Raw genomic sequence first — 25,801 nt, 5'->3', positions numbered from 1 at the left:
TATTTGACTGCATTTTTACACATTTTCCTACACAATGAGGATTTTTTAAAAATTTTGGAACAGTTGCAGTTCCTCTATATAATTTTATGATAATTATCTTGTAAATTACATTCTTGAAGTGGTATTTCTTTTCTTGAAAAAAGTTTTTAAATTTTGGCTGTGATCTTAAAATTGTTTTAATGTAGTTTCCATAAAGAAATTAGTAAAAGGGAGCTTTCTTTTGTTTGCTCTTACAGGAATGCTAACAGGAATGAATGAAACTTCTACTACAATCATTGCTGCACCACAGAACTTCACTCCCTCAGTGATCCTTCAGAAGGTTATAAATGTAGCCAACGTAGGGGTCGTCCCTTCTGGCCAAGATAACATACACAGGTAGGTTCACGAGCACATGATGTAGAAATAGCTTGTACACGTGTACAATGTACGTGTACAGATATATAATTTTCAATTTGTAGTTTTCCTTGATAATAATAATCCCTAAACATATATAGACCCCTCCTCTTTTTTTCTGATGGTCTGTTTGATTGATTGGTTTGTGTTAAGGCCCTCTTCACTATTTCACACAATCTTTAGCATGCTGGACTTCACTGAAAGATACAGATAGTGTGCCCACATTTTATAATACCTTGGTGATTTGTAAAGGTACGTTTGTGAGATATGGTTGAGAATTTATCTTATTTCACTGGATTCTGTGGATTTCCAGGAACAACTGTTTTATAAAGCAGTAGAGTTGGACTTTTTTACTTGAAAGGGGGGAAATTTGAGTAACTAAGGCAGCTTCCAGTAGTAAGGAGCTGCTAGACAGCCAATATGGGGCTAGACACAGCCTCTATTTCTCAGACCGGGAGTATCTTCCCACCAAGCATCTGAAGCGTGAAATCCAAGTCGTTTGTCCTTAAAGGTAGCAGAAAATGTGATTGATATGTTTGCCTTCTTTGTATTCTTATGAATGCCAGTGGCTTGAAGCGAAAATAAAGATAAAAATAATTACCCCTTCAATAAGTATGCTGTTGTTACTTAGTCCTCTGTGAGCTCAAGGGAATTCATTGCAAACCATCTTTAATTCCTCTGCCATTCCACTGCCAATGGCCTACTTCTGTCGTTATATAGAGAGAGAAAATAAATTTAAAATCAAAGGGAATGCCTTCAGACCTTTGAAAACAATTTTTTAAATTAACAGAGGGGCAAGAGAGGTCGCATATAAAGGATTCTACAGGCGGTCTGGGTTTTAGACTCAGCTCTGTGTTATTGGTCTTGGTCTTCTTGGGCAAGTTATACATTCTTATGGGCTTTAAGTTCCTCATCTGTTTGGAAATGGGTGGCAGGGAAAAGAAAGATGATTGAAATGAAAATAGGTGTTATCTATGGAAGAACATTGGACTTGACATCAGAAGAGCCTCATTCACATTCAAGTCTTGATCCGCCATTATCCATAGTTGCCTAACTTCATTTACTAGTCATAACATAATGAAAACTGCATGTATGAGTCAAAAAACTAATTTACCTGGGGCCGGTCCCATGGCTTAGCGGTTGGGTGCGCATGCTCCGCCGCTGGCGGCCCAGGGTTCGGATCCGGGGCGCGCACCCATGAACTGCTTGTCAGGCCATTCTGGGCGGCGTCCCAGGTAAGGTGGAGGAAGATGGGCACAGATGTTAGCCCAGGGCCAGTCTTCCTCAGCAAAAAGAGGAGGATTGGCATGGATGTTAGCTCAGGGCTGATCTTCCTCACAAAAAAAAAAGAAAAAAAAATTTACTTTGTGCTTTTTTTTTTTTTGAGAGAGAGGTCCTCAAGTAAGTTGCTCAAGAGGTCTGATGCTTTCATTTCTTAACTAATGACAAGCACTATCTATCTCAGGGTGGTGATAAAATACTAAAGTGACTATATATCCATGTAAATAGAACTTATCTGTTAGTTAATGTTGTTCAATACGGGAAAAATGAACAGAAGCCTTTTCAGTGAAAGTATTTTGGTTCTGAGTTTTCTGTTTTAATTGTTTTCTGCTTTAAATATTTCTTTTCACTTTCCTGGGTGATTTTCTTTAACAGAAGTTTTTGTGTTTTATTTATGGGTCCTTTGAATTACTGAAGTTATTAAACACCAAAATGTCATACATCAGCTGTAACGTTTGTTTACGCAGTATGAAATTTTACCTGACATATCTAGTGTCCAGCAATACTTCAGTCCTGTTTTGATATGTTCTTTTGTACGAAAAGACATAGAGCAATCATTGTTTATGTTGGAACTTCTAATTTACTTTTTGTTTTGTTTTGTATGTGGGTTTTTAACTTTTCCGAAAGTAATGGCAGGTTTCCAGATTTTTGTTTCTTAGAAGAAAAAAGCCACAATTGGCTTCTCAAAGCCAAATAATATGAAAGCTATCTTCGTATTAAAAATAAACTAAGAAAGACACTTAGCACAGTTATGTAATTCTTGTTAAAGCCTTGTTTGCCTGTAACTTGTCTCGGTGGTTTGGAAATTAATGCCTGTTCAGATGATTACATTATAGTCAATTCTCAATTATCCACACTAATGCAGGGGAGATACACAACTAAGAACGTTTAACTTTGGCTTGGGAATGCGGAGGGGGCACTCAGATTTACTGTTCATGGTCCCCGTACATATCCACAGTGTCCTGACGCTGCTCTAATCCAGCCCTCTGATCAGCGGCCTGGTGTTTGACTCTGTAACTTGGGGGAGGAGCCCAAGTTACCACAGAGTCAAAAGGGAATAAAATGCCTCTATACAATTAAGAATAGGCTGTGCTGTCTAAACTTGCCTCACAAGTCTCATCATACTTAATTGAAAATGTTTTACATCTGCTTTTGTGGTTAAAGTATGGCTATAATAATGTTCTAAATTTTAGAAAGCTTGCAGGTAATAAACGCAGAGTTATTTGTATTTTTCATACAGAAATTTATAAAAATTATTATCCTGCGTATGTAACATTTTTTGACATTCTTTTATTCTCAGTAACAATTAAAACAAAAACAAACAAGTGTTAATAAAATCTGTGCCAATGCCCTTTTTAATTTCATTTAAAATGAAATAGCAATTACTGGTTGCATTGTAATAACAGAAATTAAGTGTCGCTTTTGAATTGTGTTAATATTTTTAACTATAGTGATCAGTATTCTATTACCCTGTGGGATTAATGAGTTTATAGATCTAGGCTTATATATTATTTACTTGCTAATAATGAAAATCCCTGTGAGATTTTTGAGTGACTCCTTTATTCTTCTGTGATGGTTGTTTTTTTGATATGAAGAGTAGGACCAAAGCCATTCTTGTATTTATTAATGGCAAGTGGTTTAAAATTACTTTTAAAAACAAGTATGAAAAGCATTTTGACTATTATATGTTAAGATATTAAAAATTTCAGTACAATAAATTATTCTTGGTTGTCCCATGTTCTATTTAATTTTTCAGGATCTTTTATTTCTGAGACAACTTTTTAATAAGCATTAGAATATTCCTTCTGACTATTTAATGAGTAAAGTTCCTGTTGTCTAGTTTCAGAATAATTTATTCCTACTACTCTTCAAAATTTGAATTTTTTTACATTAAATATATAAGTAGAAAAATAATATAAGTAGAAAAATAAGTAGAAAAATAATATAAGAATTAGCTAAGAAAAAATGAATCTTTGTCAATATGCAGAAGTGTGTAATAATATAAAGTAGAAATTTTAATTGAATGCATAGTAGAAAAATGGGTCCTAACACATCAACATAAAGTGGCCTCCACTAAGAAAAAGTCAGTTAAAGGAGCACAAGTTTTATAGAATTCACTTAAAAAACCAGGAGCATTTCCTATATAGTTAACCACTGTTAATAAGAGATCAATGAAGAAAGCACATCTACTGTTAGATTATATGACATGTAGTTTTGATTTTCTAAATGAGTGATAATATCAGAAAGCCAACCAGTATACTACGAAAGACCTAACTTTATCTTCCTTTCTGTGGTATTTCCTTGCTGATTGAAAAAGCTGCTCTTTGAGAGCAAAACCATCTTATTGAGATCTACAGAGTTGTGGTCATTGTGCTAGTCTGCTATTTTCCAAATTACGGTTACCACTTGATAAGGGGAAATACAGAAATGAGAATCAAAAAAATCATCAAAAGACTTACAATTAGGGTATAAAACCATGCATTGGGGCTTTGGGGAGGGGGAAAAAAAGAGGAAGATTGGCAACAGATGTTAGCTCAGGGTGACTCTTTCCCTGCAAAAAAAAATAAAATCATCAACAAGCATCTATTAAATATGCAGCTGAATATCTTCATGTCCTGTGTTATATATTCATGTTAAAATATATGAGATATACTGTGCATTGTCAAAGTTTTAAAGTGTATTATTTAAGAGAGTACTAATAAACTAATACGTAAATAAAGTGTATACAAAGGGCAGAATGAACCACAGTAAGCCATTGTGTGAATGGACTGCGAAGGGAGAAGGTCGAGATTTCGTGTGTTTTAGGGGAAGAGATTCGGGAGACTAGCGGTGGGAATCCTAGGTTCGTTTCTCGTGCTCCTCTGAGAAAGAAATCAAGCAGGGGTTTATGAAGGAGATTCGTATTCAGCAACGTCAAAACTGAGGTGTGTTGGCTCTTCTGACCTCGCTTGTGCTCCGATAAAGGGACTAAGGTACAATGACCAAAAAGCAGAAAGCTAAACATCTCTAGCTCCAACATCTCTAAGGTTTTTCTGTGCAAAAGAATGATGTGGGAGTTTGTGTAAAACTCAGATTCCTGGGACCCACACTGCAAAACTCAGATTCGTTACCTCTGGGACAGGGCCCAGGAATCTGCATTTTAGCCAGTACTCCAAGTGGTTACAGGCAGATGTTCCAAAATCCATGGTTTGAGGCTGCCCTGAATTATCAAGAGGTAATGATAGCCACGTGACACATTTTAGAATATATTTTCCCCATGTTTATGTATTTCCTTTTTACAGAGTAGTCATTAAAGGATACCAATAGACCAGGTGTTTGATTTTGCTCTTCTCTCTATCCCAGTGTGCCCCAGCAAGAGGGTGTATTGTTAATTATGGGAGTATGTGACAGCAGTGTCTGTGAAGCAGTCTCAGGCCCTAAGTGAAAGTTTGTCTTTCTGCAGTCTCAGCCATTTCAGATTTTTACCCAGTTTCAGGAGTTCTGACATTCATCTACAATAGTCTTGTTAAAAAGAGTTGTTACGCTGCCTACTCATTTTGCCCTTTCATGAACGACAGATTGACCCTATAAGGGGAGAATGTGGTATTTGAGTGAAAAGAGAAAGCCTTGTCTCTCCTGTGATTCTGTGTTAGTTCTTAGCTTATTCAGTAAGACCCTAGAACAGCTCTCATTATTAACTTGTATTCAGTACTTATATTTCTTTTTTCCCCCTGTATATCTGAAATTATCGTTTGGATTTTGTTTACCCTGTCACTTTTTTAATTTGCAAGTTTCAAACATATACAACTTATGAATAATTACTATCTTAGTAGAATAAATGTTTTATAATTGTCACTTAGATCTTTAACTATTAGGAAAGTCTGGTGCTGTGAATGGAACAGTGTATCCATGGCAATCTGGCAGTCAACTTTTAAATTTATCAGCACATTTAAAGATGGTTTATTTGTTTTAAGTTTAAACAAAAATCTTTTTATTTAATTAAAGTACATGTAAAGAACAACTTGTTTAAGTAAACTCATCCAGTGAATCGTTATCATATACATGTTTAATAGTTATTAATAGGGAAACACTGGTGTATGCTATTGTTCCCACCCAAAAATATTTGTATTGTGTAACTACTGCATTCAGTATTTTCTGAAGATGTTTGTGGCAGATTTTGTCAGTGCTGGAGTGACACGTGAATGGCACAGTCACTTCTGGGAGGTCTGGATTACTTCCCTTTCCTCTGTTCTTAGGTTGAGTTTTTGGTTTTGTTTATTAGTTGCTTTCTTTCTTTTCCCCTGGAAACTGTGGGATATTTAAATACTGAGTAATTTTGAAGGACCAGAATGGAAAACTAACGTTTGGTGTCTGGGTACCCTAATTTTATAAGTCCTGATACTGTAGTCGCCTTACTTCATCTGTCATAAAGCAGAATTTTTTTTTAATTTTATTTATTTATTTATTTTTTCCCCCAAAGCCCCAGTAGATAGTTGTATGTCATAGCTGCGCATCGTTCTAGTTGCTGTATGTGGGACACAGCCTCAGTATGGCTGGAGAAGCGGTGCGTCGGTGCGCCTGGGATCCGAACCCCAGGCCGCCAGCAGCGGAGCGCGCGCACTTAACCGCTAAGCCACGGGGCCGGCCCCATAAAGCAGAATTTTGTGTAAACAATTGTTAATATAAAGATAGCAGGCTTCAGTCTTTTCTACAATATGACAAATTTTGGATTTCAAACAGGACTAACGACTTGTGGAACCTGTTTAGCAATCAGTTCTTGCTCAGGCTGGTGGTTGTCCACTAGAGGGCGACACGGCTTTTTCATCTGACTGCCTTGATCTCTGCAGGCTCTGCCAGCAGCATTTCATTGAAAAACAAACGTGGACCTCAGTTTTCACACAGACGGCATATTTGGATCTTTCAGAAATAACCAAACTGCACAGCTGATTTAAAACATTCTTTATTTAACTTTTATTTAATTCCACCATTTGTGAGGTAATATGCTACAATGCAACAGTTTTACTAATAGGAATATGTAACTGCTTTCATGTAAACACGAAGGAAAGGTATTCTTGATGATTTTCCTTCTGGGTTGACAATTCTGTAAGGGATCAAAGAGAATGGGGTAAGAGTTTATTTGTCTTACTATTTGGTTTTCTGTTGTTAAGCCCAGTCCCCCCCCCCACCCCCACCAAACGGACAAACCAAAGCGGCTCTGGAATAACTGGAGTGTTTCATGCCTTCTTTGAGAAAGTGAGCTCAGATTTTTTAGCTTTCCTGTATAAAGAAGAGACTGTATCGTGGACCAGATAGTTTGGGGAATCATTTTTTATACCATCTCTCAGGACTAGAATAGAAAATAGAGAGTCCTAAATAATGATGGTAGCTCATTTTTTGTTTTTAACTCTTCTTATCAGAATATTGAAAGAAAATACTATGGTATTGCGGGCTGATTTTTAAAAAAATAATAGGGAAAAATTCATTGCTTTGGATAAATTCTCTAAACTTGAATCACATGTAAATTTTTTCCTCAATATTAATTTAATAGTGTAATGGGCTTAACCTAAAAATACAATTTTAGTGTCAACAAACTAGAATTTTTTACAGCTTACAAATTCTCAGCCTGTTAAAGGGTTCTACCATATCAATCCAAGGTAATAAGGATTTATCATTTTAAATCCTTTGGAAAATAATGCTCCAAATCATCAAGCTTTTGTATTTGATGTTAGGAGGCTCATTCAAACCAGTATTTCTTATATATAATCATTGTGTGACTTCATTACACATTTGTCAACTTTGGGCTAATTATTTTTATACAGCCAGGGCAGGGCACTGCATCTTGTGATCGTCTTTCTTACTAATAGGATTCTGTCTGCTTCAGCAGGCAGTAATTGAAGGCTTCATGTACAGAGTAGGAAAAAAAAAGTTTTAGCCTGAGTGGGCCATTGTCACAGCCTCTGGTAACCAGTAGAACAGAAAACATGAGAAAATTGAACTCAGAATAGAAAAATCAGAAACCAGGAAGACTATCCAAGAAAAGAAAAAGCATGTCTTAGAGCTGTTGCATTAAGTGTAGCAAATATGATTCTGCGTAAAAAATTTTGTCTTTGTGGATACCCTGGAGATCGATGCAGCCTCTCAGATAAATACTTTTTAATTCATATTGTCCTTTTAACAAAGAGCATTTATGGTCCATAGCCAATTTCTCAAAAATCTAAAAATGTGTGGTTTAAGTGCATAAGGGAATAAGTTCATGTATTGTAGATAATATATTTGTTCAAATTTGCTGCTGTTATTTGACCTGTGTTCATAATTCTGTCACTAGTTAAGACAAATTAACTTTTTTAGAAAAGTGGTAGATACTGTCATTTAGGTTTGGCAACTAGCTTATTTTGGCTTTTTCTTTCATCTTAAGAATTCTTATAGACTTCAAAGATAAATGTCAATTGCTAGAGATAGCAGACAAAAAGACATTTAATAAAATGAAATACAGATATATTCAAACAGTCTTACCTTCTCAGTTGGTGATTATGAACAGCGAGTGCTTGGTGGTAAAATGAAAATGAAAAATTATGAAAAATACCTAGATAGTATCCTTTTAAGACCGTGGAGCCCGTCGTACATAGGCAATACATCTTTGACTGTCATTCGCTTATGTGTTCTCATTTGTGGTGTTACTGGTGTCCGAGGTTGGTTGGTCTCCCAGTAGTCCCCTCCTTGTGTTACGGCTCCGTTCAAGAAGGTTTTGTATTTTTCATTGCTAGGGTCTCTTTTGAGGGAGTGGGGGGTGGGGGATGTTTAAAATATTTTAAATCTTTAAAGGTAGAAATTAAAAATATGTTGTGACAAAGCATCATTCAAGATGCTTTGAGTTAGAGAGTACTACAGATTTATCTGACTGATAAAAAACCAATATGAGTACGTTGTTGCGCATGTTGAGAGAAATGTGTGTGGTCTAGAATCAGAAAGCTTGGGTTCAGATTCCTGCTCAACCATTCACTGGGTGTGTGTCCCTCAGCAAGTTTCTCAACTTCTGTGGGCCTCAGTGTCCTCGTCTATGAAATGCTCTGCCTCATAGAATCAAATGAAATAACACACGTGAAGTACTGCGTACCCACTGCACAGAGCACTTAATCAGTGGTAGCTGCTGTTATCATTCTAATGATCGGAAACTTCACATGCCTCCTGAAAAAACCTTATCAGAGTGTAATCTCGGTTTGAGGCCAAATACAGAGATTCTGATGTCAGCCATTAAATTTAGTATATAAGTATTTGACCCAAGCTGTATTTATAATCAATGTTTCTTACATCCAAAAGCTAGCTAATTGTTGTTTATTAACTAGTACTCTTTCCATAACTATCTTTTATTTATTTATTTATTTTTTTTTTTTAAGATTTTATTTATTTTTTCCCCCCAAAGCCCCAGTAGATAGTTGTGTGTCATAGCTGCACATCCTTCTAGTTGCTGTATGTGGGATGTGGCCTCAGCATGGCCAGAGAAGCAGCGCGTCGGTGCGAGCCCGGGATCCGAACCCGGGTCGCCAGCAGTGGAGCACACTCACTTAACCACTAAGCCACGGGGCCGGCCCATAACTATCTTTTAAATGTATATTAAAGCATAACCTGTTCGGGAGTTAAATGATTAATAAATTTTGGGGGGTGGCTTTTGCTTTCCATGGACCAAAACAAACCAATTGTAATTATGCTGTGTTCCAATTAAATACATCCTTTTTGAGCTGTGAAATGAGAATGTCAGAACATCTGATCTTCTGGTCTTCTGCTTTAAGACATCGCTTCCCCCATTTGTGCCCCTAGAACGCAGAGACCTAGTTAAAAGGCAGTAGCTTTGACACCAGCTAACAGATTTTATTGTGAGGACCATTGGCTTAGCGTGTTTCCACTACAGTGTGAGCAAATGCCTCTTTTCTCTCATGCTCCTATTCTTTACAATATTGAGAATTTTGTGGTAATAGGATTTCAAAAACACGTCCAAGACACTAATTTTAATCTCTGTAAACATATTGACATTTGTGTTTGGTGAGTTTGTATTATTGTAACATCAACTGTAAGTTTTTAATGGAAAGGAGATAAAATGTGCCTTGGGGCTGTGCATTCCTGAAATTCAAACAACAGTGCTTTTGTGTTCTGATCCAGACGTCATCTTCTTCTCTGTGATCTCAGGGCACAAGTGTTAAGTAAATAAAGGGACTAAGAAGACTATCGTTTACATAATTATAACCCTATCAGAAATAGGGTCCACGTTGAGATATTTGCTAAATGAAGATTTGGTGATGACCAAATCTGTGGGGAACTTTGCATAAATGAGTGGGATGGTAGAGCCACCTCGTATCGTTTGGTGACATGGTTTAATAGAATTCTCCTATGAAGCAGAAGAACCTCGAAAATTCAGACAAAAGAAATGCATAAACCTGAAAGGGGTGATAGAAAAGAGGGGTCATTTGGGGCTGGTGATCTCGTTGTCCTCTCAGAGATGCAGTTGAGGTCCCCAGTTCCTAGTCTCCTGTGTGGACGACCGAAGAGCAGATGGATGTGTATGTTAAGAGCTTTCTGAAACCTTTTTAAAACCTTGGTATGATTTCTATTCCTGAACTGGTTACTTACTTTGCTTCTCTCAGTAGAAAAACTGCTGTATCAGCTTCCTTACAAGTCTTCAGCCTGTTTGGAGAGAGCAGCTTTCGTGTTTGCAGAGAGCATGCAAATGACTGGGAAGGTTTCTAACGTACTTTACCATTACTATTAGCTAACATTTTAAAACACAGCTTAAAAGTGTTGATAATAGTTTTAATTTAGTAAAATTAGCATATTTGTTTTGCTTTTGATGCATTACTCTAATTATTGTTGGAAAACTGATTTTCATGATTCTATTTAGGCCAAAAATGGCTTGTTAGGTTTCAAAAAAAGAAAAGAATCTAATGTGTTATGAGATCTTGATGCCATTTTTAAAAAAAAACTCAAAAAAGAAATTACTTTTCATTTAAAGAGAGTCTGCTTCCTGCTTAAGTGGCTAATATTTTAATTAAGTCGGGAGTGAAGTTTTTCTGAGTGTCTCCTGATAAACTCCCTCTTTTATGTTGATGGTAATTAGACAGATCCCCAGGGACGCTGTGGGCTCTGTGCAAGGCCCATGCTGATTGTCAGACACGAGACACTGACCAGTTGGTTTGCTCTTGAATAGTCTGCAGCGGGCTGTCAGCCCGGCAGTTTTATTTTTATGTATTGTGAGCTGTTGTCAGGGCTAACTGGGTGCCATTGTGGCTGAAGATGTTGCGCAAATTGAGGCAGATGGCTCAGATTCAGACACGTGTCGCACAGAAAGGGGAAAGGGGATCGGCCCTGCAAAGTGGGGTCACAGCAGGTCACAGACCTGCTCTACACTTGTTAGTGTTTTCAAAAGCTCATGTGCAGCAACTTTGTCTTTCTCCAGTCATCCCTGTAATCAAACCCCCTCCCCTCCAAAATGCACGGAACACGCCCCAAGTGAAAAATGGAGGCCTAGGAGGGTACTGTCCTCTTCGTGCAGGTCCCGGGGGCTCAACTGTGCGTGCAGAAGGAATTAGCAGGATTGACAGAAGTTCATTGTGCCTCCAACGGCTTTTCAGTCAATTGCAGTGCTTAAAAGGCTAGTTTTGCTTTTAATTCCATGTAATTAGTAGGTTCTTCATGTCTTGGAATTTAGTAATGGAGCCTTAGACCTCAAGTTTCCTCTATTATATTGTAAAGCAAAAGGAAGGATCTCATGTTCTAAACATTAAAAAAATAAAAAAAGAGGGCACGTGGTGTTGCACTTGGCGGTCACATGATTTTGTTACGCGTCATCATCAATGTTAGGGAGTGAATTTGAATATCTTAACGTGCATGAATTCATTGAAACTTAAGAGTTTTATAGTGTACATAAAATTATCTAACTTCTTGCATAATCATTTTCAGATATGAGGAATTAAAATTCCAAGCTCTTTGAGAAAGGTACTTTTTCTTAACATGTTTTAAAAATAAAAATATAGTGGTTTATTTTAAATGGCCCTATGCATGGTGAAATGTGAAATATCAAGTGAATGAATGATTCCCAAATATATACTTATGGAGAATTCTTCACATGCGTCTACTGTTCAAACTAATAAGTAAAATAGACTTCTTTTTCCTGTTCTGTTCTAAAGATGCAGAACAGGAAAATTACCTGCTTGTGGTAAGCATGGTGCTGGGCAGTTTATTAATTTTTCAAAAGAATGCTTGGCTTTGGGTTTTTGGCAGTAGGGAACCTGCAATAAATTATTGAGAAAAAAGAGTTATTTTAAACCTATTTGAATTTATGCTGTCTCCTTTTTTCCCAGCCTCATGATAAAAGGTCTGTCTTTTTTTTTGTTTCCAGGTTTGCAGCTAAAACTGTGCACAGTGGGTCATTGATGCTAGTCACAGTGGAACTGAAGGAGGGCTCTACAGCACGGCTGATCATAAACACTGAGAAAACTGTGATTGGTTCTGTTCTGCTGCGGGAGCTGAAGCCTGTCCTGTCCCAGGGGTAACCTGCTCGCATCTGGACTTGGGGATCTGGCACACAGCAGAAGTGCCTGGCACCCTCTGCCGCTGCCTTTCATTTCTAATAATAGCCCTTCCATCTGGCCGTAGGGGAAGAACACACTCTTGACATTCTTGTCTCCTGCTTTAGAATGCTAGTGTGTATCTATCATGTACGCAATCCTTTCCCCCTTTTCGCTTTGCTAACCAAAGAACATACATTTTACTGTCAGTTATCTCAACTCTGGAATCCATGTGGCATTTGCTCTGTCCTGCTGCTCCTTCCAGCCTCTTGTCTTCCTCTCTTTCTTAACAACGATGGACATGAATTGGATATGTAAAGTTCACTGGAAATCACCTTCCCTCCCACAGTAAGCAAAAATTAGCCTAGAAATAGTCTAAATGGCCTCTCTGCTTGATATGTGAAAATGGGATAATATACTTTTTAGAATTAAATGCAAAAACAAGATCTCTGCAAAATTTTGTTCTGTGAATTTCCTGATATTATAATTAGTTATTGACAAGAGTCATCATGAAATTGTCTCTGAAGAATAAGATAAATAAACTAGCATATGAATAGCATTTGTCTTTGCATTTTTAATGAGAAACTGTTTATAATCCTGAAGTTCATGTGCTGAGGTTTCTTTATTCTAAAGTATTTTGAATGTTATATTCTCTAAAGAAGTAATGGGGTTTAGTTAGTGAAAGAAAAACTACTTTCAAACCAGGTAGATTTTCTAATTGTGTTATAGAGTAGTTAACGCTAAGATAAACTTGGTATATTTAATAACAACAACAAAAATCTTCATGTTGCAAAATAAAACATCTCTTTCCATGCAATTTTAATCTATTAATAGAGATCTGATTACAAGACCTATTACACCTGCTGAATAAATTCTTTGAAGCTCGTTGTTCCTTTACAGATCTTGATGCCCAACTTTGGTGGACTGAAACGCTTTGGAAACTAACTAGTATAAACTTAATTGTAGAAATTTTAAAAACTAGTTACGTGAGCAACATAATAGCATTTTTCCTTGGAGTGTTTATTTTATTCGCTAACTCAGGCAAGTTACTGTTTTTATTAAAATTATTCTATAATCAGAAAACTTCTTTTCTAAGACTTTTGTACCTTTTTAGAACCAGTTGAAATTTTATTCACCTTTCTGATATAAGGTAATAGGCTTTAAGATAATATATGCTAGTCAGTTCCTTTCGTAAAGAGCCACATAATGATTTTTGAGCAGTAAAAAGAAAGAGAATATACATTGATTGAAAAGAAAGAGAATATACATTGATTGAAACACTGTAGAACACATATAAAGGGTAAAAAAATAATATGGAATGAAACATTCTTGGAACATATTAGAAGAACAAAATGGACTGTGGAAAAACTATTTAAATGTTCAAGCTCATGAGCTGGAGAGAGCAAATGAGACTGTTGAATTTCCTGCTTCTGAGATACAGCAGTTAAGCTGGGTGGAGAGCAGTTGCGCTGTAGTCCCGTGCTCTGCCCCACTCTGAGCCTCGCCTTATGTGCTGTGATGGTGCTGATGGCCAGGAGCTCCCATGTAATTACAGCCCGTTGCATTTCCATTGTTAACCCTAGTTCTTGGGGCTTCATAACTTTGGATTTTTAAATCAACAACTTTTTGAAATGTTATAAAGAATTTGGCAGGCTAAATATCTGTTTTCCAAAAAACATATTTATACTTATTGTCATTGAAGCAGAGAGAAAAATGCATCTTGTGATGTAGAGAAGTTTTCATTTTCCTTAAATTAGGGCACTCATTGAAAATAGTCACACATATGTATGTTTTTTTTTTTTAATTTTTTGTTTATTGCAGTAATGTTGGTTTATAACATTGTATAAATTTCAGGTGTACATCATTATACTTCTATTTCTGCATAGATTACATCATGTTCACCACCCAAATACTAATTATGTATGTTTTTTAAAACTAAGGAAATTTCAGTAGCACTTTACTTTGAATAAATTAATATTTTTGACTAACTTGTAGATTTAAAATCTATATTAAATCAATAATATAATGTAGTATGCTAACAGTTGAAACAATTTTAACATCAATCACTTAGTATCATTAAAAGATTTTTCAGATAAGTGAAATTAGGAAAATGACCAAAGTCCTAGTTTGAGATTTGGAGGGTTTTTTCCTTCCTTTTTTTGGTACACTGAGTCAGAGTTCCTTCCTTCTGTTTCCTTTAACTTGATCATAATCCATGATTATCTTTAAAGTGTTCCATTGAGTCGAGTTAGTCAATGTTGCATTCTTAATTCTAGCTACATTTTTTCATTTTAATGTCCACTTAATGGGTACATTTTATGTACACCAATCTTGGAGAATGACTCTCATAGTATATTTCAGACTGAACCTCATTTTTGGTAGCACAATATATTTGCTTTATTTATTATAAGAAAAGGACAGTGTTTTTATTCTGAAGAGACAATAACAATGAACTTATCAAATTGAAATGCTGAATACTTACCCTTCCCAGTAACTATTTGCAAACATCTGACTAACTTTATAACAGCTTACGAAAAGTTTGCCCTTGTAACCTATGTTTCTATTGTTAAGAATTTCGACATTATATTAGAGAAAACAAGAATCCAGAATGATGAATAACCTAAAGTGAGGTTTAAAAAAAATGTTGGAGCAGCTTAAGGAAACCCTGAGCTCTTGCACCTTTTTTGTCCTCCCTCTGTAATCTCTCTGACCTTACAGGGAACTTTGTTTAAAGGGGGAAAAAATCCTCTTTCACGTAATGAGAGGGGAAGAGAAGCCTTGTGTTATAACAAAATTAGCAGAGCCTCATTCTTTCCTTTCTATTTAAAAGCTGCGCCCACTGTGGAGTGTGAAGCACTGCGGTAGCCATCGTCAGAGGTGTGGTAAGTAGGAGACACGCTCTGCAACCCCAAGAACCCTACCATCCATTTGGCCATAAAGGAAGAAATGGCAGTGTGGACTTCTCCAAGTTAGTGAGCCTGGTTTGCAAACAAACGTCGTTTACTTATTAATACAGGGTCACCTCCCGCCAGCCCCACTCACTCCAGTCAGGCAGCCTGGAACACTCAGCCTCCAGAGACTTGCTGACCCGTCCCTTCACCTCCGCCTCCTCTCTCCTCACACGGGGACCCGACCAGACCGCCAGCCACTGGGCGCACACTGCTTTTGTTCTTCCGTCCACTGGAGGTCGCTTAGTTGAAAGACAGTTACTTTCTGACCATGTACTTGCTGGTTTTTTTAATCTTTCTCCTTCCCTTCTGCCTTCCAACTTGACCAGTTACCTTAGGAAAAGTTTCATGATCACTTGCACTCTCAAGATTTTAGAGGAAAAAAGAAAGAAAATCAAGTTTAGATAGTGTTATAGTCTTAGACGAATGGAAATGTGATTAATAGAAAAATATGCCCTTAGCTGGACCAGAAGATTATTTCTGAACCTTCACAGTCTTCATCTCTTCCTTGTGTGACGTCTCGACAAACAGCATTTACTACAACTAAATGAATGCTTGACTCTCTTCCTATTTCAGTAACTACTTTTTTTCTACCACTTTTCAACTCTGTTATGGAGTAAGCAGAATTTTAAGATCTGGCCTAATAAGTTAACCACCATGTGTAATTGTTTTTTGAGTAAAAACGTTTTAGGTTCCACATGATCACTTGACCAACAGACTTGGAACGTAGCTGTTTGAAACCTAAACGGTTTCTGGGGCACTCTGGGAAACAGTTGGGTGATTAATTGTCAGATCACACCGGTAAGAGCTCTTGGGTTTAGGGGAAGAAGTGATCGCTGGGCTAGAGAGATCTGAGAAGGTTTAACTGAGGCAGTGAAGCTAGCTAGGTCTTAAAAGTGGGGTGGCATTTAAAAGAGAAAAGAGAGTTTCCAGGAGTGGGAGAAGGGAGAATGTGGTGTTCTCAACTGAGGCTGTACCTTAGAATGTTTTTAGAACACCTTTGTACAGAAAGCAGCGTTGCTCATGTGAAGGGATGTGTCCCCTTCCCTCCTTGCCTCATTTCTCCTCTTTCCCCTCTCACACGGGCTGTCTCCTGACGCCGTCCCCCAAGCCTCCACCTCAGTGGCCTGTGGTAGATGAGGGGAGAAACAAATGGCTGAGATACCACAGATGGGGCTATGCTGCTCTTGTAAAGTGCAGAGGCAAGGAAAGGAGGTTGGGAACCATTGAAGTAGAGAGCCCGAGAAACAGGCTTTCTGGCCTTTACTCTCCGGCTTGTAAGCCAATTTTAGATATTTTCTTGGGGATTTTAGTTATTTCCTGTGCCATTGCAGGTTCTACAATGAGTCTTTTTTGGACTTAGACTCAAAGTAGCTTAAAAAATGTGAAATTCTATTGGTGTCTATTTACTGGTTAAGTGATTGTGAGTTGAAATTATGCCAAAATTTCTAATCTTCTCCCCTCATGTTTGTCTTTCTCTGGAGCCAGTTTTATGTACATAGTTACTTCTATACGTAATTCCCAGCTGGTTCAGTAAACAGTCACGCATTGCTTAACGACAAGGATACGTTCTGAGAAATGCGTCGCTAGGCAATTTTGTCGTGTAAACATCATAGAGTGTACTTACACAAACCTAGATGGTACAGCCTACTACACACCTAGGTTAATATGATACTGATCTTATGGGACCACCATCATATAAGCAGTCTGTTGTTCACTGAAACATCGTTATGCAGCACATGAGTGTATGTACACTGAAGACCCCAAACATAGAACTCAAATGTGGAATTATTACAATGGACTCAAACCTGTCTTTAATAACATGCTAAGACACTGGTTTCTCATCTACAACCTTTAGGGCCAGAGACACCCAAGATCAGGCTTAAATGTAGAAGAATCTTTATTCCAAGATCTAGAGATGTTTAGAAAACCTAACCAGTAGATAATTCTGCCAGTGGGCTCATTCGTGTCAGCCCTTGGAGACTGCAGATGCTGCATGGGCGTGGAGACAACAGGGAAGCCTCACCTTGTCCACGCTTCTCAGTAACTGGCCTGGGAGGGGAGGGAAGGGAGGGTTGCCAAGGGGAAGTGTTACAACAGGGAAGGAAGAGAGAGGAGCTCTCTCAGACTGTACCCCAGCCAAGATTCTGATTTTTTTTCCCCCTAGAAAAGCATCTTCTTCCCACTCCATGTAAGAACCAACTTTTTTAAGCAATGTGATGAGTGAGGGCTCTTGTTTTATGGTGAGGTCAACCATCTCCAAGACAACAGTAAGGAATTGTTGAGACCGTGGCCTACAAAAAGAAAAATGTTACACTCTGCCTTTGCGAAGGAGTTCAGAAAGGTGGTGCGAATTTAAGCCCCCCATTTCTGATGAGTTCCTTGTTGTACGCTCATTCCCTTTTGTTATTAAACTCTGTGTAAAGTTAGGAGTGACAGCAAAGGATACGGTGTGAACTGAGACAGGCTGCCGAGGGGGGCTGATGCAGAAGTTTGGGGGAAACAAAGCATCCTCCCCACTTAATGTTTGATTTTTGAGCCTGAAAAAATGAAGCCACCGTGAAAGGGCCTCTTCCTGTCATCACGCTGAAATCGCCACCACCCAAGGGCACTCTCTCAGTGACTCCAGAGCCTCCATTTGCTTGGGCCTCATCAAGACCACAGGGCCTAAATAAAAGTATTTTGTGAACAAAGTTATGGGCAGCTCAGTTTTCTAATTGAAAGTAATTATGATTTCTGTGCTGTGGTGTAATTACCTAAAAAAAAAATGTTATTTGATGATTAAGATTCTGGAGTGAATTGTGTTCTTTGGGCTCCTGCACTGTCCCCCGGCGGGGACTTGGTTTCAGCGGTGCGCAGCTGCTGGAGTTGATTTACAGTGCTGCGGCTGTGGCTGGTCATAAATAAATCCTCTTATATAGTTGTTATGAACACCTGTTAGATCATCTGTCAGCAAAGCGCTGTTCACATTTATCACGGTGCTGTGTTATTCCACCTCAATCCATTTCCAACCGACTCAGCCTCCATCGCCCGGTTACTATTACCACACCATAATCGCTCCTTCCCACTCCATGTTACAACTTGCAGATAAAAGATTTCACTACTTGGCCAAATTTCATAAATAAAGGAGCAGTTCAGTGCAGTAAAAGTTTATTTTTGTCGTCATTTGTCACCCCATTATTCTATAAATCAAATGGAATAGCACTATTGCCAGCTCAGGCGTTGCTGTCAGCCTTAGGCATGGAAATGGTCCGTTTCTTCCTTTTAGATGAGGTGACATGTCTTTCAGACTTAACTGGCTTATGGCTTTGTTTCACCCATTTTGTTTTATTACCCCTCCAGAAAAATCCTTGGGGAACAGAAAGACTTAAGGAGTGAAATGGAAACAGCACACACAGCCTAGCGTGCCGCCTAGCTCAGGGATCTGTGCCCCGCTCCGGCCGCGAGGAACTTGCCCACCGCCCCCGCTCACACACTGAACCCTCGGCTGAGGCTGCTTTTCCTAAACTTGTGAAGGGGTTATAGTTTCTGTTTTGGAAAGCCCATTAAAATGTGGAGTTACAGATATTGAAATACCTGATGTATGTCCCCAGAGATCCTCTCGATTTGACAGGCTTTATGCAAAGACAAGAGAGACTGGTTTCTTTTCTAAAATGCATTTTAATGGCTCTGAGGCTTTGAAAGGGAATAGTCGCCCCCAGAGAGTGTCTTACCCCTGGAGGTCTGTCAGCGGTGGAGCTCTGGAGGAAGAATCAAGATTTATTAGCAAGTTGTGAACTCTGTCTTGGGCGCAAGTCTGAGGAAGGCAATGTCCCTTGGTTAAAAGGAAGAGGACGGCAAAAGCTGAAGGGACGGGGTAATAGAAAAGGGTTTATAGTTGATATTATACTTCGGAGTTGGTTCTAATTCAACTTGCATTCTTCATAGTCATTATGTAGCTCATAAATTCAATAAAGTGTTTTACTGTTACTATAAAAATGACAGGAGGGGGGGTTTATGTTGTAAGTCTCGTTAGTTTCTCTTCCTCTTTTATGTAGAAGTTCTCAGGCCGTTATGTCATTAAACTCCTTGGAGTCTGAAGGGCTCAGGCCTCTCCATTCCTTGCCTTTTGCACACTTGGCCATGTCAGCCCAGGCTGGGCCAGGCCACCAGACGCTTCGAGCCAACTGGCGGTGGTGCCAGGAGGGCAGGCCTCCTTGTGTTTGTTATTTCATGAGAAGCAGCTTCAGCCTATGAAGATGGGTAGTGAGGAGTGGAACGGTCTGGGGGCGGGGGGTGGGGGCCGCTGTAGGCCGAGGACTCCGGGGGTTGTGAAAATTCCGAAGCAAGAGTCCTTTCTATCAGGAGGAGGAGGACTTGCTGGATGCGGTGTAAGTAGCTCAAGGCTCTGTAGACCAGGAACTGTTCTCTGCGTCAAGATTGGTCTTGGTACCGGGCTCTGCTAACTTGTTAACCTTTGCATAGCTCTAAGTCCTTGATGAAGTTCTGAGCAAATTTAGAGTTGGACTATCACTGGGGTGGTTTGAAAGGAAACACCACCGTTTGGGCTGTTTTCTTCCATTCCAGAAGAAGCAAAGGGCATTTCTGCTGTAGGAAACTTTGCTTTCTCCAGATGTTTATTTTGAACAGAATATCCACATGGACACAGCAACTACTAATTCTCTGGCCAGAGTGCATCAAGGCCTTAATCTAAAGCCTCCCATCCATCCAGCTGTCTGGCATTTGCTATTATAGGGCACCAACAGAGAAATGAGGCTGTGGCTTTATCACTGCACCCTGGGTGACAACTTGATTTTCTGCTTTCACTGCAGGCAGCGGCAGCCCAACATGATGGGGCTGTTAATTTGTGCATTTCATGGTGTCTGTCAGGGGGGCCAGGGGAGGAGGGTTTCAGGGGGAAGGGAATGGAGCATGTCCCAGCCGCGGAAGCACCTGTCTGCATTGACGGCACAGAGCACTTCTTATTAGCGTGCAGGTCTCTAAATGCTGCCCGGGGATGACAGCCTGGCATCCCAGCACCCACACACTGTGACAGGCGCCAGCAGCCGGTCCCATTGTTTGCCCTTGATGAGCATGTCATTAATGGAAATAGAAGAAAGTGAGGGCCACATCAGTATTCAAATAGCCTCTATTCTCTCTGCCATTCACCCGCCTGGCTCAGCCTGCCGCACATTTCCTTCTGCAAGCTTCTCTTAGATTTTTTTTTTTAACAGATTTATCCCCATGGCATACAAATCCTTTCCACGTTGTTCCTGGTTTCTTCCAATCCTGTGTTTACACCCACCCCTTTAGGCTGGATTTAGCTAGATCAAAGGAGATTTGGGTTCTTGTGTATTGCAAAGGTCTAATTAGCAAGTGCATGCTGTTTGCAGCCAAGAAAATGCACATTGCCACTCCTGTAGCCTATTTCCTGTGCCTCGTGAATCCTGCATCTCCTGTGGGGACGACGAGGGCACCTGCTCTGGCCGCCACTCTCAGAAATATCTGATGGAGCTGAGTAGCACTGAGTGTAGAGAATCTGACTTCTCCACGAATGGCTGGCATGGGAAACAATACTTCCTTTCTCAAGCTTAGTAAATTAAAGAGAAGTTAAGCAAAGTGCCCAGTAGTGCAGTCTAGTTGAAAAGAACTGTGTATCGCACATGATTATTTACAGCCAAGTGGAGAGTGACTGGATCCTAAATACATGTTTCTGTCCCTCAGACCCTGTGTTGGTCTGTTTGCTTAATAATGTAATTAGTGCTCAGAGGGAGAATATTGACGCTGCTGCCAGCAGTCATTGCTCTTCTGTGCATTTCTAACCCGTTCCTGTGGCCCACTTGGCTTGCGCATTGCCTGGTTTGGTGGCTTCAGCTGTGCACACATACACACCATTCTCCTCCCACACCCTCCTCAGAGCCCCCTCTCCTGATATGAGCCCAACTCCACATCCCCCCGCACACACTGTCTTGTCCTACATTTGCAAGCTTCACATCTTATACATTCAGGTGGAATGTTCCTAGATGAAGGCAGCAATGAAGGACCACCTCTAATTTCTCGCTGACCTTTTAGTAAGGAAAGGTCAGAAGAACTGCTTGCTGTGCATTTCCCTAGCAGTGTCCCTTATCTGGTATTAATCTCTCGGTGACTAGGGCCTGACTCCCTCAGACACCACCCATCTTCTGATAGGGTCTTCGGGAGGCTGAAAATAGTGCCAACACCACTGCTGAAAGCATGGGAATGGAACTCAGGGCGAATACTCAGCAATGCAGCGTTCTCTTCTTACCCCATCCAGAGATGAGTAAAGCAATTCCTACTTTGCCAAGCTATTTTCTGTCTGACACAGAAACTATTGGAGAGAAGGAGCCATGTCTTCATATTGCAATAACACCGTCTCCTACTAGAGGTGCCATGCTGTGCTCTGGCTCAGCGTGGACTTCATGGAATTGTGCCTATCTGTGGTATCATGGCCCCTCTGTGGATTTGGGGTGTCTGAGAACAGATATTCTCAAGTGTTTATCTGACAACCTACAAAATCCCTCAGCCCTTCTCCAGTAGAAGCCAAGAGGGGTGATTATGATTTCAAAAGCCAAATGGTGAACTGGGCTTTCTCTGCTGACTTGCTGTGTAGCGGAGTCCACAGAGGGCAATTTAAAAGGAAAAGAAACTGGCTGAGAAAAAAAAGTCCCCATGCTTTAGCCTTAGTGTCAGAGTGATGGAAAATAATTTTCGCATTTGATTAATTATTAAGAGATCTGTTTAATAAAATATAGAGAGAGCATTTTGTCTCTCTGCAATCGTTAGTATGACCTGGGACCCCTATTTTGGAGGAGAACAAAAAGCTATTGAAGTATAACAATAAATTTTGTCCCCAAGGGTTTTTGCAGAAGTGGCCACAGGGCTGTCCTGACAGATTTAAGGCAGAAATCCCACAGCTGACACTGAAATGTGCCAGATCCAGTGGCTTCCGTTGGCAGGTCCCCCTCGCCAGCCTCGCCCAGACCTGTGAATAAAGCAAAACCATTGACCTAGAAAGCAACTATGCATTGGTGGGGGTTTTCCTTCTTGTTTTATTTTTTTAGAAAATTATCTCCCTAAAACATAGGTTTAAGTGTTTAGTATTCTTGGCAGCTTACTTATTTCAGATTCAGAAAGTCATCAAGGAATTCTATTCTTTTTTGAATAAATTATTTTTTTTAAAAAACCACAGTTTCTCTGTCCATGACTCTCTTTATTTTATTGGTATTTAAATGAGAATATCTAGGTCTTATGAGGAATACTCTATTCAGAGGAATTAAGTTTATTTTTTCCCTCCAGAAAAAAATGTAATTTTATCTGTAAGATTAGTATCTTCAGTCTATTCTATTCAATCTCATGCATTCAAAATAATTTAAAGGTAGCCTCATTTAATTAGTTATATGAATGTACATATTAATTAAAAAGCACTTGAATAAACATTTCAAAGATTACATTTTTTATGCACTTTGATTTGCCAGTTGTTTTCAACGATTTCTTATGCTATCCGGACACAGCAGCAAGAAGCAACCGAAACTGGGCGTGGAGGTATTCAGGCTGGTGTCACTCCATGTCCCCACCACACACTGCCCACTTCTGCATTTGCAGGGGTCACAGCTTTGCCACTCAGGTGGACGTTCCTCTGGTGAAGGCAGCAAAGACAGACCACCTCTGATCTCTTTCTGACCTTTCAGTGAGAAAGGACAAGGCCTCCCCTGAGGGGACCCCCCAACCGTCTGGAATTCTTAGGCTGCACCTGATGGCCAGAGTGGAGTCGCCGCCATCTGCCTCCGGAAAGGGCCTGTGCCAGCACCTCCTCAGCTGCAGCTGCCTTTCTAAACCTTCCACTACTGCCCACCCATTTTGAAGACAGATTCATCAAGCATTCTAGAAGGAATTCTAGAGCTATTCGTCTGCAAATATTTTCATTCTCCCAGCAGCGGCCGCTCCCATTAATGGAAAGCACAGCATGAAAAACATGTTGCCCGGATGGGGTGAGGTGGGGTGGGGGGAACAACTTGATCTTTCAGTTGCTAATCCCCCCTTCACTGCAGACATTGGTGGGGAGCACAGCGTGGTACGGGGAGGTTACGTGGCCCCACCCCCCAGCACTGTACCTATGACCACGTCCTCATCTGCTTTGGACCAAAACAAGCACCCGTGTCATTCTTCCGTCTTTGGACCCCCAGAAACAGAAAGATTTACAAGAAGATCCAGAAGTGAACAGGGAGAAAATACTAAAACCAATATTCATCTTTATAATTTATCTCTTGCTTCTTAAAGTTCTATTGTTGTATTTATTTTACAATGCACTAAGTATATTGGTACAGGTCAGTCATACATATACGGGTACAGTAACATGTATATATAATTAGTGTTCCATGTACACAATTGGTAATACATTGAGTAGTAATACATGTGTATAACGTGACACATGTATATAATATACAGTCAGCAGTACATGTATACAATTTACAAGTAAATGTACACTTTGATGCCTGCTCAATCAAAACCACCTGAGACCACAGGGCCACAGTGTGGCTCCCAGAATGCACCACTCTGTGCTGATGAAACCCTGAGCCCAACGTGGGGTCCCGAGCACCCCGTTCTTTTCCCCATGACTGTGGTTTGGGAAGAGTAGGCAGCGATGCCTCTCGAGGCGCCAGGAAGTTGTTTCTACTTCCCAGACAATAACGAGACTTACTTATCTTGGCCTCTCCCACCCCTCACCCTTTTTTCTCAGGGCCATTTAGAGAAGCACATTCAATGCTCAGCCTCCTTAACGAAGGAGCACAAGGAGGAGGGAGCCTCCCTCCTGAGCAGGTTCAGTGTGCGGGGACTAATTCCAGCCCACCTCGGAGAAGTTGGGAGGCAGGGCACAGGAGCGGGGCAGCCTCTGCTGGGTGGAGGAAGGAGGGACCCATGCAGAGGGTGGGACGGCGTCGGGATCCATCTCATTAGGAGTGAGGAATGACTCATGATTCACAAAAGGTCATTGCCCACTGAGGTAGATAAATGACCCAGCCTTCAGCGGAGATGGAGGACCTATCTGGTAAGGAAGTTTTCATTAAATCAAAGCTTTTATGGCTTCTATTTTGTTGCATAGGAAAAGGGAAATAATTAGTAATTGACGAAATAAGTGCAGGGAATAAAAAAGTGTAATGTTATTCTAATAGGCCTTGTCTTGGTCTTTAACTTTTCACTTGCAAGCAGCATTATTTTTTAACTCAGATGTATAAAAATCATCCACACTGAGAAAGTGGAACCAATTGCAGTTAAACAATTGAGGGGAGCACTAACCAAAATAGGATGGGCTCTAAAATGCCATAAATATTGTTCCTTTTTATTGTGTTTGATTTTTGATGATTCCCATAACCCATCGGTTAAAATTAACTAGACTTGTTCTTGGGTGTTACTCAAATACATTTTAGTGCTAAACTATATAAGACAGAATATATATATTTGCCCCCAAATTGCCTGTTAGATGAATTTCTCAGATGGGCCCCTATTTTTCTACTGACATTTCCATCTTGGGAGCCCCCCCAGATTATAACGATAGTAACACTGAAATTAAAATTTCTCCAGGGGTGAATTTAAGCTAACCTATTGGGGTATCACTATAGCTTATACATTAGACAGATTTTCATGGAATAACAAACATTGGAGCCTTTCTGTCAGTGAAATGTTTACCCCCTTACATTTACATGGCCACAGGGATTTGTTTTGCATAGACTTCCTGCCTTTTTACCCCCAATTAAATCTGCTTTGAAGAGGGTTTGTGCCCTGGGGAGGTTCACAGGCTATCAGAAGTAAATGATAAACGAAGATATATGGAAAATAGCTAAGTGGGAAAGGGAAACAGTAGATTCACATTGATTATACTTATTTTTTTTTTAAACGACATCTTCCCCAGCTGGAGGACTTTCTATACTTGGTCTTAGGCTAATCATTTTGTAACCTACATTTTCTCCTTTCATCCTCACAACAGCCAGATGTGCGAGGGGCTGTCTTCACAGCATTTCACAGCTGAGGGAACTGGTCCTGGAGCAGCTAGCCCGAGGCTCAGTCCTACAGCCGAGGGGTGGCCGGGCCTGGGCCAGGATCCACCTGGCTCCCAAGCACACGTAAGGAAGATCTTCTGCTGGAACAATATGGGACGAGAAGGGAACCTCAAAGCCACTAACTGAGATCAAGTGCCGAGCACAGTGCCTGCAGCTTATTAACCATTAAATTATTGGCATTATTATTATGTAAAAAGATCCAAGTAGTGGGTATTCTCCATTATGGGCTGGGAAAGGAGCACAGGAGACAGTGCATAAGGAAAATGCACCCGTTTTCATAGAAAGTACATGATGGACAGCACAGGTGACACGGCTCCGGTTCATTGGTTTTTCCATGCCCCCCGCTTGCCCAGTTTCCTCAGTTCTTTACCAAATATAATTTTAACAGTGTCAGATAATGACATTCCTAACCATGTCTCCAGGGAGACTATTCCATTCACTAATAGTTCTCACCATCAGGGCATTTTTATGGATAATTATAGAGCAACTTTTTCCCTAAATTTCTTCCCACTGGACCGCTATGAATCTTGAAAATGAACAAATGGGGAAGTGCTTGTGTTTGCTTGTGACCCTGAGGTGTCGGGTGGGT

General features: G+C 39.9%; 1 protein-coding gene across 1 annotated transcript in view; it reads left to right on the top strand.

Moving 5' to 3' along the window:
• The window catches only part of AP3B1 (adaptor related protein complex 3 subunit beta 1), a 254,331-nt gene extending 241,563 nt beyond the window's left edge, over nucleotides 1-12,768 (top strand). The window contains exons 26-27 of the mRNA XM_058567328.1: nucleotides 237-375; nucleotides 12,041-12,768. Coding sequence (XP_058423311.1) covers nucleotides 237-375; nucleotides 12,041-12,194 — 293 coding nt within the window. The 3' untranslated portion in view covers nucleotides 12,195-12,768. The remainder of the gene's footprint in view (nucleotides 1-236; nucleotides 376-12,040) is intronic.
• The last annotated feature ends 13,033 nt before the right edge of the window (nucleotides 12,769-25,801 follow it).

Source organism: Diceros bicornis, chromosome 1, assembly GCF_020826845.1.
Source record: "Diceros bicornis minor isolate mBicDic1 chromosome 1, mDicBic1.mat.cur, whole genome shotgun sequence".
Taxonomy (NCBI): Eukaryota; Metazoa; Chordata; class Mammalia; order Perissodactyla; family Rhinocerotidae; genus Diceros; species Diceros bicornis.
This window is presented reverse-complemented; position numbering and strand designations above follow the sequence as displayed.